We start from the raw sequence: 14,803 nt of genomic DNA, 5'->3' as shown, positions 1-14,803 counted from the left end.
TATCTCACCATATCTCACCCTGGATCTTGCTGGAACTCTAAATTTTTGCCTCTTTTTTGTGGATTTTGGTTGAATTTTCACTTGCAACTACTCTTAGCACATCTACAACATCGAAGGAAGATCAATCATTTTCTACTTGTCTTATAAAATAATGATTAATGACTTATATAGAACTTCTAATGGTGGTATAATTTTATTATTCTATTCTTGAAAATTGAGATTGTGATACTCATATGGATGGAATTTTGATAACATTAAGGTTGCTTGATGCATTTGATACACTTGTTTTTCATTTATATGCCTTGAGGTTCCATATTATATGTTGTATGACCTTGCATTCCCTAATCCTACAACATTTCGGTTTCACACAATGGATAAACTTAGAAATCATACATAGGGTTGTTTTTTTGACAAATCCAAGGCCACCAATGTATTCAAAATGCCTTAAATAGTCTAAATGCAAAGCTTCACCCCTACCCTAAAATCCACCGAGATCCATTGGTTGACACCAGAGTTGTATATCTTGCCAGATCTCGTGGTCAGATCTCATTTTCAGGTAGATCTTCCTCGGCGATCTCCTACCATGGGTAGAATGTTTATTGTATCTTATCTCAAGCCCTCTATTTATATTAAAGTGGAAAGAACACTATTACATAAATACCTATACTTGGGTAACAAGAATAGAAATTTACATGACAAAAACTCTAATTGAACTCCTAGTAGAATCCAACACTCCCCTTGTTGGGCATAGTATTATCTCCCCTTCCTCATAGAGAAATCTCTTTCTTTCACCCTTATTGAAACATACACCACTTGTCCCCAGACCTCCAAAGGCATCGATTCCTTGTTCCCTTTCCTTTGACAAAAACACTCATTTCAACTGCTTGTTCGATCACGTTCCCGTTATTCATCTATCCCTTGTTGTCCATATAAATCATGGTTTACTTGACTCCAATATCTTTAGCAGCCTTTCAACCATAGTAGCTCCAAACTCCCCCATGCTCTATTTCCTTTCTTGATAAAGCTACCACATTTTGTTTTTTACTTCTCCAAGTATCTAGATTACCTCCAACAAAGGTCGTACCTAAATTGACTTCTTTGGAGATTTAGCCCATCTCATCGTGTATCTTCTACTCTTAGATTATCTGTAAAGTATTCATTTTCCAGGTTCCCTTCAAATCTTGTATTCGTACTCCTTCTATGCTTTGGATCTCATGATTGGCTCACTATCCCCACGGCTGTGATGTCTTTTGGCGTAAATAAGCTTCCCTACCACCTTTGGTATCTTCCTTTGTCCACTAGTTCTCCTCTTTTTTTAAGTTTGCTCCCTGTTCTTGTTTACACCCCAACATTCCCACTTCGATAATAAATCTGACTACTTTCTTTGGATAGAAATATACCCTTCTTTGATCAACCACCTCAATCCCTAAGTACTACAACTTCCTAGATCTTTAATCTCCTCCGAAGTCCTTCTTCAACCTTTGAATTTGTTCGTTCATTCCCTGTGATGACAATATCTCTACATAAACATGTGTGATGTTTCACTTCTTGACATAGTGTATGATCCTTCTTTGCTTGTACCCAATAAGTCTTCCTTCCTCCAACCACCATCTGAGACTATTTTAACCTATAAATTCCTCTTCATCGCAACTTTCCTCTTTTCTCGAACCATTGTTTCCATCCTTCTTCCTAACTCTCCATCATAGGCATTCTTTCGTCTTTTTTCCTTTGTTCTCTCCCCTCTTTTGTTTTCCCTCTCCGATATTCAATCCCTGTCTTTAACCCTTTGCATAGTCTATCTTCACTTTTTACTAATCCATCCTTTTTGTTTAACCACAAACACCCATTTGCAGCCCACTGGTTTTTTTCCTAGAGGAAGTGTAACCAACTCCCAAGTATCATTTTTCTTCATTGCCTGCATTTCCTCTACCTTAGTTGCATTCCATATCTTATTAGCATAGGCTTCCTGCCAACTTTTAGGAACAGATATAGATGATAGTGAGGATATAAAAGCTCAGTAAGAGTTAGACAAAGAGTCATAAGAGACACATTTAGCCATGAGATGCTGGAGTATAAGATCGACTCCTTTTTTAACAACAATAGGAAGATCAGAAGAAGATACCTCAAGGGGAACAATAGAATCTGATTCTGGAGCAGGAGATTGAAGTGGTAATTGTCACGTTTCTCCATCTGGTTGTAATTCTTCCTCTAATAAGTCAGCACCTCCTTATTCTGATCAATCTTGTTTTGAAATACCTCAATAGTGGGCCTCACAAGAGTGGTCTCCCCCTAACTAGGTTCTTTAGATGGTTCAAAAAATGGAGGGGGGAATTAGAGTCCTCAGGTATACTAGTTGAAGTCTCCCCCTGGTTCGGAAACACTTCTTTAACTCCTAAGTTGTGTTGTGGTGGTGTGATAGAAATGTCTATAGTTGGAAATAACATCTCTCCTCTAGGACTCTCCCCCTGGTGAGGTGTATAGTAAGGGCAAGACTCATTAAAAATGACATTCATGGAGACAATGTTTTCCTGGAAGGAGGATGATAACATTTGTACCCTTTCTGAGTAGCAGAATACCCTAGAAAAATGCAACGTAGGCCACAGGGAGCTAGCTTACTTTGATGGGTTGTGATTCTGGCATAACAAACATATCCAAAAACCTTTAAGGGAATAATAAAAGAAGAGGTTCCCTGAAGAAGCTCATTAGGACATTAAAAAACCAAGTATCCTACAAGGCATCCTATTTATAAGGTAAGATGCAGTGAGGATAGCATCACTCCAGTATTGGTCAGGGACATTTATAGCAATCATAAGTGAACAGGCTATCTCTAAAAGATGCCGATTCTTCCTTTTGACAACCCCATTTTGAGAAGTGGTATCAACACAACTGGTTTGGTGTATTATGCCAGAGTTAAAGAGATATTGCTGAAATTCACCATCAATATACTCTGTGCCATCGTCACTGCGAAGGTCTTCACAGTGGCATTGAACTGAGTCTTAATCATATTATGAAAATCACGAAAACATTGAAAAACCTCATTTTTTTGTTTTAAAAGATAAATCCATGTAGAACGAGAGTGACTATCAATAAAAGTAACAAAGTACCTATGGCCAGTAATAAACACACGTCGGCTAGGGCCCCACACATCAGTATGAATGAGTCCAAAAGGAATAGATTTTCTATGATGAAGAGAAGGTAAATAAGTAAAACGAGTCTATTTTGCAAAAATGCAGGCTTCACAAAAAAAATTCATCCTTTTTACAAGAAGAGATCAAATCGGGAAATACTTTCTTAAGAGTTTCTAGAGGGGGGTGACCTAGCCTACGATGCCACTGCTGAAGGTCTAATATTACCGAATGGACCTAATTAGGAGATTCAGTCAGAGCAGAAGTAGATCCTCTAATTGGCTCCAACAGATAAAGTCCATTGTCTAGTTTACCACGTCCAATCTCCTCCCCGTTACCAGATCCTGGAAGACATAGTAAGATGGGAAAAAAATCACTTCACAATTCAAGTAAGGTGTAAGACTACTAATAGAGAGCAAGTTAGTAGAGAAAGAGGGAACGTGTAAAACTTTAGATAGAGAAAGTGATGGAGAATACTGAATGGTCCCTTTTCCAACAATGGAAGAATATGAGCCATCAGCAATTCAAACTTTATCTTTTTCGGAAGTTGGAGCATAATGTAAGAAAAAAGAGGATGAACCTGTCATATGATATGTGGCTCCTGTATGAATGATCCAGGGAGCAAAAACTGAAGAAACATGATAGCCTATAAAAGTTTTACCTGAAGTAGCAAGGTAGGAGTTGGTATGGGTAATGGAGGAAGCAATAGTAGAGGCTGTACCAGTAGTAGAAGACTGCAGAATGCGTCGCAGAGTAGCTAACTCCTCCTGTGAAAAACCAATGTCTGCCGAGGGTGTTGTGGAAACTGTCTGGGAAAGATTAGCTTTCGGTTTTCCCTTTCTTTGTGCTCTTTTTTGCTCAAAATCAGCAGGCTTCCCATGGAGCTTCCAACAATTGGCCTTAGTATGATATGATTTGTGACAGTGCTCACATTTGACAATCTCTTTAGCAGAATTAGATTTAGGCTAACGGATTGTAAGGCTGATTTCTCCATTGAAGCATGACTAATCAAGGGCTTTCCTCACACTGAACAAGAGCATAAGATTGTTCTAGTTTTGGAAAGGGAGAACGACATAATACTTGCACTCTGATTTGATCGTACTCCACATTCAAACCTGCCAAGAAGTCATATACCCAAATCTTATCAATGTGCTTCCTATAAGTAGTCACATCATTTGAGTTAGTGGGGTGATAATCCCCATAATGATCCAACTCCTACCAAAGAAATCGCAATGCGGCATAATATTGGGCCACAGTCAGTTCCTTTTGGGTAGTCTCATGAAGCTTCTTTCGAAACTCATAAACTTGTGCATCATTCCCCAACTGTCCATATGTTTCAGTAATAGCCTTCCAGATTTGGGCTGTAGTATCAAGTAATAGGTAACCCCGAGCAATATTTGGATGCATGGAATTCAGAAGGAATGACTTAATACAACAACAACAACAACAACAATAAGCCTTGTCCCAACTAAATGGGGTCGGCTACATGGATTCTTGCCCTCCAATCAGTTCTGTTCGAGGCCATGCTAAATACAAGGCCTAAGCTATACATATCCTTTCTCACCACTTCTCCTAAGGTTATCTTAGGTCTACCCCTTGCTCTTCTAGTTCCTTCAATATGGATTATATCACTTCTCCGTCCAGGAGCATTTATAGGTCTCCGTTGAACGTGGCCGTGCCACCTCAAACGACTTTCTCTAAGCTTATCACTTATGGGAGCAACTCCCAGCCCAACTCTAATATGATCGTTTCTTATCTTATCCATCCTAGTTTTGCCACTCATCCATCTTAGTATCCTCATTTCTGCCACACTGAGTTTATCTATATGATTCTTTTTAACAGCCCAACACTCTACACCGTACATCATAGCTGGTCGAACAACGGTCCTATAAAATTTTCCTTTAAGCTTTAATGGAATACGCCGATCACATAAGACCCCGGACGCACCTCTCCACTTCATCCACCCTATTTTAATTCTTTGGGAAACCTCATCTTCCAAATCACCTCTTTTACTTATGATTGAACCTAGGTACCTAAAACAATCACTCGAGAAATCTCTTTATCGTCAAGTATCACCACCTCATCATCTCGCCGATCATGACTAAAGTTACAAACTAAATATTCTGTCTTCGATCTACTAAGTTTAAAGCCTTTTGATTCCAAAGCTAATCTCCATGATTCTAATTTGGTATTAATCCCCACTTGGGTCTCATCAATCAACACAATATCATCCGCAAAAAGCATACACCGGGGACCTCATCTTGAATGTCTTTGGTTAATTCATCCATTATCGGTGCAAATAGATATGGGCTTAAAGTTGACCCTTGATGTAGCCCAACCGTTATCGGAATTCATTACTTTGTCCCCCCACTGTTCTAACACTAGTCACCGAACCATCATACATATCCTTAACTATATCTATATATTTACTTGCAACACTTCTTTTCTCTAGTACTTGCCAAATTAACGCTCTAGGGACTCTATCATAAGCTTTTTCTAGGTCAATAAATACCATATGAAGATCTTTCCTACATTCTCTATACCTTTCCATAAGTCTCCTAATTAAGTAAATAGCCTCCGTTGTAGACCTTCCTGGCATAAACCCAAATTGGTTCTCCTTGTAGTTAAGTGTCTCAAACGGGTTTCAATTATTCTCTCCCATAATTTCATCGTATGGCTCATCAATTTAATGCCCCTATAGTTATTACAACTTTGAATATCTCCTTTATTTTTGTAAATTGGAACCACAACACTTCTCCTCCAATCATTTGGCATTTTTCCTGTGCTCATAATCTTATTAAACAACTTAGTCAACCAAACTAGTCCATGGGTTCCTAAGCTCTTCCATACTTCAATTGGGATTTCATCAGGACCTTGTGTCTTGCCGAGTTTCATCCTCCTTAAAGCTTCTTTTACTTCGGACATCGAAATTCTACGTATATAAGTTCGGACCTTGGTGCCTTGGTGAAAAGTGTAATCGTCCGAAACATAAGTGCTTAAAGAATGCTCATTTAGTAAACTAGAGAAATAGGTTTCCCATCTTTTCTTAATATCCTCCTCACAAACTAATACTTTACCATCTCCATTTTTAATACATCTAACATGGTCAAGATCTCTACTCTTCCTATCCCTCATCTTAGCTATCTTATAAATAGATTTTTCCCCTTCCTTTGTGCCCAATTTATTATACAACTCTGCATATTTCCTTTCCCTTGCTTTTCCTGCAATTTTCTTAGCTTCATTTCTATCCAACCTATACCTATGAAGATCCTCAACATCTTTAGTTCTTTGCCATGCCTTAAAACTAGCTTTTTTATTCCTAATGGCAACTTGAACCTCACTATCCCACCACCACGTCTCTTTATAAGAATGAGTCTTTCCTTTTGATTCACCTAGAACATCTTTAGCCACCTTCTTAATACACATAGCCATCTCATTCCACATTGCATTGGTATCCCCAATGACATAATAAGAGAGTCATTTGATATCCATTTATCCTGTGAAACACCTGCAGTATAGGTTTGATAGTGGAGCCCGTAATGTGTCCAACTAATCCTCTTCCGGCAAAAGTCAGTAAGCAGATCGAGACCAGATCAAATAATTTGTGCCACCAAATCTTACCGAAAGAGGATGAGGAGTGAGGTAATGTTCGGATCCAGTGGGAGCAATAGTACCATCGATGGTTGCCATGTTGAAAGAATTGTCTACAATTCTTCAGTCTTTAGCCCTTCAAAATAACTGAAATGTCGCAGAATGCAACAGCCAAACCACCCAAATAAATGATGGGATTCAAAAAATGCTTATAAAGAATACCATTTTTTTTTCTTTTTCCTCTTCTTCTTCTCTTTCTTCTTTCCCTTCTTTCTTTCTTTCTTTTCTTTTCTTTTCTTTTCTTTACTTTTCTTTTTTAGGTTAACTATGAGAAATTACAAATAAGCCCCTAAAAAAAGTGCAAAATTACACATAAGCCCCTAAACTATGTAAATTTGCAAATAGGTCCCTTAAAAACTGTACAATTATGTATAAGTCCCTGAAACTATGCTACTTTACCAATAAGTCCCTGGAAGAATGCAAATTTACAATTTAAACCCCTCAATCATCGGTTTTAAATTCAGATGTAAACTCACTGTTTGTAGGAAGCAAAGGCGGTAGCAGTTTCTGTTCTTCTACTTTCTCTTCCTTTTTTCTTTGTCTTCTCTCGATGGCGCAGGAAGCAGCAGCAGTAGCAGCGGCGGTGATAGCAGCAGCAGTAGCAGCGGCGGCGATAGCAGCAGCATTAGTAGCAGGAAGCAGCGGTGGTAGCAGCAGGGTTCTGCTTCTCTTCTTGCCTTTTTTTTTTTTTTTTTTCTAGTTCTTGCAACGGCAGATTGCTGTCCAAAACTGAAGAACGATAGGTGCAAGGTTTTTTTGAAAGAATCAGAAATTGCAATCGGTTACAGAAGAAGAAAATTGTGATGGTTGCAGAAAAATTTCTATGATGGTTGCAGAAAAATCCTGCATTGGTTCTGCAACCATTGCAGAAATTTTCTGCAATGGTTGTAGAAAATTCCTGCGATGGTTGCAGAAAATTCTGCAACGGTTGCAGAAGAAAGAAAGAGAAAAAAAAAAATCTGCGAAGGGTTTGAAAAAAAAAAAAATTAGAAGAACTTAGGCTCTAATGCCATGTTGAAAAAGCCAATTATGATAGAATGGCTTATTGTGATCTCAAGCCCTCTATTTATAATAAAGTGGAGAGAACACTATTACATAAATACCCATACTTGGGTAACAAGAAATAGAAATTTACATGAACACAAACTCTAATTGAACACCTAGTAGAATTCAACACCTTCCCACCCCCAACCCCCACCCCTTTTTTCCCCAATTTGTAGCTGATTCTTTGACAAGTTCCTGCAGCATTCACCTTAGTCCTACTAAGGCAAAATCATTTATTTAAAGTTTTGCGGACATGAGCACAGATAATGAGCTTTGAACACGTGAGTGCAGACTATCTTCCACTCCTATTGTGTTTCATCCAGCAAGAATTTGCTGTTGTATCAAATAGAGAAACAAAATCCAAACCGCTGGAATTGCAAGTTGAAGATTTCAACACATGGTGGAAAAGGACCATAGAGTAGAAAGGCCATAGACGTTTGTTAAAATCAAGGTACCTCTGATTAGCCCGAAAGCAGAAACAAGAGAGAAACAGAGAAAAAGAGAGGAGAAACTAAACAGAAGTCGAAAGCAGGAAGAGGAGCCTGTGATTAGAGATCCAAGGACCATAATGCCCTTGGCTTTCACCGCTTAAAAGAGAAGTCCTTCACTTTCCTAGGACTTCAGCACTCCCCCTCAAGCTAGAGAATACAAGCAGCCCATGCTCAGCTTGGTACAATTAGTACGGAACCCAGGGCAAACAATCTTTAGGTAAAACATATCTCCATTGATCTGAAGAAGACACGAAGAGAGTGACAATCAATTTCTTCATCACAGCATCTTCAACAAAGTGACAGTCCACATCTACATGTTTGGTGTGCTCATGGAACAACGATTGCTAGCGATGTAGTTTAGCAGCTTGGTTGTCACTTGTCACAATAAATGTTGAAGATTCTATCAGAATTCCTGGTGCTGGAAGTAAAGATCTAAACCACATCAGCTCAGCGCAGTATGGGTCATGGCTCTATACTCAGGTTCAGTGCTAGACCTAGCAATAGTAGTTTGCTTTTTGCTTTGCCATCTAACTAAGTTTCCCCCAACAAAAGTGCAACATCCAGTAGTAGATCGTCAATCACTGGCAGAACTGTCCCAATCGGCATCAGAGTAGGCTACAAGATCCATCTATTTACTGGGACGATAGATTAACCCTTAGAATGGGGCCCCTTGAGATATCAAAGTATACAAACTGCAGAATCCTAATGACTTTCCTAGGAGTTTGCATAAACTGACTAGAAACCCCAGATGTCTCACCTCATAACAGTAAGGTTGATCTGCTTTTCAATTAAGCTTCTGTAGTGATGAACATCGTCTGGTGACTCCCCATCATCAACTCCAAATTTTTTATGAGGATCTAAGGGAGTATCCACTAGCTTTGAAGCAACCATTCATGCATCAGTTAAAAGATCTAAAACATACTTCCTCTAAGACAGGGTAATCCATTTCTTACCGCAGATCACCTCTATTCCAAGGAAATAGTGAACATAACCTAGGTCCTTGGTCTGAAAATGTGATAGCAACCTAGTCTTCACGTCTTCAACGCCCACTGCTGTCGTTTCCAGAAATAATTATGCAAATGTACATACACAACCATGCTAACAACCTTGTCCCTTTGAGTTTTGACGGTGTTACAAATACTAAGTGGTCAGAGGCTCAGAGCAACACTGATTAAACCTATATAAGTAGTAAATGTACACTAAATTTCTCAAACCAGGCTTTAGGAGACTTTGAGACCATAGATAGCTTTATGCAGCTTGCACACCTGATGTTTATTCTCCTCCTAAGCAACATACCCTGGAGATTGATCCATGTAAACTTCTCATGAAGATCACCATATAAAAAGGCATTCTTGATATGAAGCTGTAGTAAGGGCCAATCAAAATTAACTACAACAGAAACGAATAGACAAACCAAATTTGAAGAAGGCAACAGGAGAGAAGGTCTCAAAATAATCACCACCCATAGGTTTGAGTATATCCTTTGGCAACCAAAGGGGCTTTGAGCCGTTCAACGAAGCCGTTAAGAGTGATACTTGATAGTTAACACCCAACAACACTTAACAACATCCTACTGGGAGGTAAATCAACGAAACTCCACATGTTTCTTCAGGTTAAAGTGCCTATTTCCACATCCATGGCAGCCTTGCAATTAGGGTTTTGGAAGGCCACAGAGTGATGAGAAGGCATACTAAACGTGGAAAGAGACATAACAACACCAGTCACATGAGTGGGAAGGTGAAATAAAGTAAAAAAACTGGTCAATGGGATAAATTATATTAGAGTGAATTGTGCAAGTTGACCTTTATGAAGAGCCACAGGTAAGTCACCTGAGGGCAGTCGAAGAGGAACTGTAGTTGGTAGATGTGCAACACCCATGGTACAGTGCCGCTAACATAGCTGTAACGGGGGAGATGTGGGAATTAAAGAGGGGATTAGGGGGTGGTGCGGTAAAGTGACCATCCAAAGGTTCCATAGAGCAAAGAAAGTATGTCGTGTCTTCAAAGGTCACATCAGCACTAACAAAATGTTTATGGGTTTGTGGATCATAACACCACTACCACTTTTGTGTGCGTACTATCCCAATTAAACACGCTTGGTGGACTAGGGGGAAAGTTTGTCAGTAACAAGACATGTATTATTTACAAAATAAACACAACCGAAAACTTCAGGTTGTAAAGGGAATGGGGGTAAGGTGGGAAAAGACACAGAAAATGGGGATTTGTTAGAGTACTGTAGAAGGCATTCTGTTAATGAGGTAATAAGCAGTCAAAACACCATCACACTAATATTTTTGGGAACATGCCTCCAGAAGGTGGCAGTTTTTTCATTCAGCAATACCATTTTGCTGGGGGGGGGGGTATAAGTACAGCGAGTTTGGTGAATTATTCCAAACACGGATAAAATGCCCCCAAGGTTGCTTCCCGAGGAAATTTCACAGAACTCACAGGTACTGCCCAAGAGCAGAAACAAGAGAGAAATAGAGCTGAGAAGAAGCGAGGAGAAAGTAGAAGTCACAAGCAGGAAGAGGAGCCTGCGATTAGAGTTCGTGTCATCTAATCACAGCCCCTTTCTTTATATTGATTTAAAAAAAAAATAGAAAAAAGAGAAGAAAGACAAAGTCCTTTCTGCCCCTTAACTGAAGCGACAGAATAAAATACAAAAAGGAACACTTTAACCTAGCACAAAACACCAATCCAAGGACAATAATGCCCCTGGCTGTCGCTGCTTAGAAGAGAAGCCCCTCCCTTCACTGGACTTCTACAATGTTAAGATATGATTAACCTGGATGTACACTATCATGAATCATCCCAATAGTCAAAATGGCCAAACCAGCCCTCCCATGTAGAAGAAATAGGAGCCTGATGAATGGTAATTTCCTCCACTGCCAGTTGAGCAAATCTTCTTCGTGTGCTTTTTTATGAGTTGTGACAGCTGAATTTGAGTACATATGGAATACATTTACAGAAAATATAAAGGCCTAAGAATCATTTATGAACATGTGAAAGTTGGAAGAGTACAGATTATCCATGTATGAATTAGATCAGTCCAACCTGAGCTGAAGAAAAGATACCTTTACAATTGGAACTGCAAATGAAGCTGGGATGAAGGAGAAAGCAAGGCAAACAATAATTGCAGCAGAGAAAGCATCCAGATCCTATTAAAAATGTTCATAAAAATTATAAGGTGAACAAAATTGAAGCTTTGGGAAGATTAGAAGAAATACCAAAAGCACAAATAGGTGCAAAATGTAATTATAAGCTTAAGCTAGACTATCTTAAAAATTCTTGCATGAGCAGAATGTTGAAACCATAGTCACAAATCTAAGAACTCAAGTTTCTACTGCAAGCAGCAAATATTCTATCTATAACTTTGTAAAATGATAGAGTCAACTTTGTAAAAATTGAGTGTCCATGTAACAGAGTCAAGAAAAAACTGTAAAAAGAAAAAATATGAAGAAAATATTCTACTGTGACATATTATTGATCCATAGACCAAGAACTTGCCAGGATCTGGTAATATCTCTTTTTTTCCCCAAGGGAGAAGAAGGGCCATGAATCCTACATCACAGCATCTTTTACATTTTATCAGGAGAAAATAAAAGGAAGAAAAATAAAGAATTTTCATTCACTACTTGGATTTTTAGAGTACACGCAGAAACCTCAAAATCCTTTACACCAACAATTTGGCTATAAGTAATGGTAGTGGATCTCACGGTACTGATCAAATCAGTCCTCCAGTCATTTTAGATCTATTGGTCTAGCTTTCTTGGGTTGCCTCAGTCCACCATCAACGAGTTGGAGTCCTTGTCTCTGATGCAGAACCCAAGAGGATGAGGTCCAATATTTAGGATCTAATAAAGAACCAGCAGAAAATTAGTGTTTCTAAATCCAGCAGGAAGGGGCTTTCTAGGGTTTTAGGGGAGTTAAGGGTTTGCACTTCGCAGGATGTGTAAAGAGGGTTCGGCTAGGAGGCTATAGGGGTTGGGTTGCTTGAAACTTAAATCTGATTGCGGGTATTTCAATTTCATGTTCAAATTCCTAGGGTTAGGGTTTTTAGAAACTAGGGTTTCAGTTTCTAGGGTTTTTAGGGGAGTTTTAGGGCTGATACTTGGGGTCAAATGCTAAGGCAGGTGAGGTGACAATGATCCCAAAGGGGAGGGATTTATGTGGTGAGGATTGGGAGACACTAGAAGTAGCGTTTTGAGGGGAAGAAGGGTAAGGCCCACGGTTATCAAGGCGACAAGGTGAGGTGAGGCGATAGAGGGCAACAAAAACCAACGTGACACCAAGTTTCCTTGACCCAAAGATGGGCCTAGGTGCCAAGGCGGCTGCCAAGGTGCACCTAGGCGGAAGCTTTGACAACCATGGTAGGCCCAAAAGGTATTTTTGGGGAGACTGGATAGGTGCAATGGAGATGGGGGCAGAGGGGAAAGGCTTGGGAAGGATGGCTTACCAAATGAGTACTTTTATAGACCGAAGAAATTTCAACCGAAATGCCTGCATTTTTTAAAACCGAAACGGAATTCCAACTATTTCAAAAAAGCTATAGGTTTCGACTGAAATTTCGACTATTTCAACATTTCAACTTGTTTTTCCTCAATTTTTGTTGATTTCTATCCCATTTTCACCTAATTTCCACAACTCATTTGCCTTCAAACACCTCTTTTGCTCATCTTTTGTCTCCAAACACCTCCAAAACCACAACAGCTACAAAGGAAAGTACGGCAGCAATAGAATGTGAAGCATGAGCCATACCCAATAGTTCCAAACTTTCCTTTTTTTATTTTTGTTTTGTTCATGCCTTAAATGATCTTGTATTGCCTTGAAATTAATATATGTTTAGCCTAGCACTATGATCTATGATTGTGTTTTGTTAAACTTATTTTTATTATTTGCTACCATTTTTCTCATTTTATTTATTTTAATAATTAATTTCTAAATCATGTATTTTGAAAAAAAAAATACATATGTATACATGAAATATGGACTTCAACTTAATATATGTAAGTCCCCATCACTTGATCTAGTTGGTCACTTGTTTTGTTTACTTATTGTATATGTAATCATTCTATTAAACAATTCATGTATGTTGATGATTTTATGTCTGTATGCAATATAGTTTATACTTGTCGGAACCAATCATTTGTTGGTATACTTGAATGATAAATTTTCATCGGTTTTTTTTTTTTTTTGGGGGGGCAAAATACTAGTTATATTGTGTTTATTATGCTTTACATAGGTAGGAGGCAAGAAATCAAACGAAATGGACGTCATATATGGCCCGAAACCTAGGGTTGAAATTTAAAAATATTCATATGTAAACCTAAAATTTCGGCATTTTCTTGGGTCGAAATCCTGGTTTCGATTGAAATTTGTTCCTTGCTTGTAGATGAAGATTGCTTGAATGAATGCAAAGAACAATGCAGCCGCAGGGTTTCCTGTACTTCAAAAATCCAAAAACTCCACTTGACTCTTGCTCCCTTGCTGCAAATCTCCTCCATTGTTTTATTCATTAAAAACTGATTTTGTTACAGGCATAAGCTGCATAGGACTTGACTTCAAAAACAAAATTGAAAAGAAGTTCCAACTTGAATTGAACTCCTAAAGTAAGACTGCTAAACTAAAAGGACTCAAGACTCCTACTAGGACTTCAAACTGAAAGGACTTTCAATTTGAATACAACTCCTAAAAATAAGGCTACAAACTAAACAGACTTCCATTTTAAATAGACACTCCTAACTAGACTAGGACTGCTATTTAACTTATCATAGACCTACTCAAATAACAAAACAAAAACATAGTTGGAATCCAATTAAAATTCTGATAGTAATGACCATAATACCCCTGATGCCGAAAAATGTGCTTAGGGCTGCTGGTTCTGCATCAGTGTCTTTCTTCCTTTGCATAGGATTTTGAAACCTACTCTCAGGTCTCAACAATAAGCAGGTTCCTTGGGAAGTCTATAAAAGGTTTAGGGAAGCCCAAAAGGAGCTTGGAACTAACATCATTGAAGATGGCCTTCCAAATCTGATGAAGAGAAATGGATTTGGTAGTCCATCTTTTAAGATTACACAAATATAGGAATCAGAAGCACCAAAAACTAGTTTACTAAAAGTGTCACAAATAGAAGAAGACAAGAAGGAGATCAGCCAACACCATTTTTCATTACACTGAAGACAAATATAGGAACAAGAAGCACCAAAAGTAGTTTACTATAAGCATAGAAAAAAAATCAAAGGAAACTCGAAGTTTTGACTCGGTGAATATGGGAAACTTAGAAGGAAACCTGGGAAATTTCAAAGAAACTCTGGACATTTTCATGCAAGTTTCAACAGGTTTTAGGGAGTATTTTGGGGTGGGACTCTACATTTAAGCTAATTTGAGTATGGCATATGCATTTTACCAAAAAAAAAAAAAAAAAAGTAGATATGTCATTCAATGTACATAACATCAACGTAGAGTCATTTGAGAAGTACACTATAAACTAACT

At 38.5% G+C, this 14,803-nt stretch overlaps 1 protein-coding gene across 1 annotated transcript in view; it reads right to left on the bottom strand.

Annotated features, from left to right (window-relative positions):
* Positions 1–14,803, bottom strand: part of ABCA1 (ATP-binding cassette A1) — a 105,635-nt gene that overhangs the window by 31,361 nt on the left and 59,471 nt on the right. Inside the window, exon 24 of the mRNA XM_089138563.1 lies at positions 11,385–11,468. Within this exon, the coding sequence (XP_088994689.1) occupies positions 11,385–11,468 (84 nt within the window). The remainder of the gene's footprint in view (positions 1–11,384; positions 11,469–14,803) is intronic.

This window comes from Hakea prostrata, chromosome 10, assembly GCF_041222555.1.
Source record: "Hakea prostrata isolate BN-2017 chromosome 10, UWA_Hpros_2, whole genome shotgun sequence".
In the NCBI taxonomy this organism is placed as follows: domain Eukaryota; kingdom Viridiplantae; phylum Streptophyta; class Magnoliopsida; order Proteales; family Proteaceae; genus Hakea; species Hakea prostrata.
This window is presented reverse-complemented; position numbering and strand designations above follow the sequence as displayed.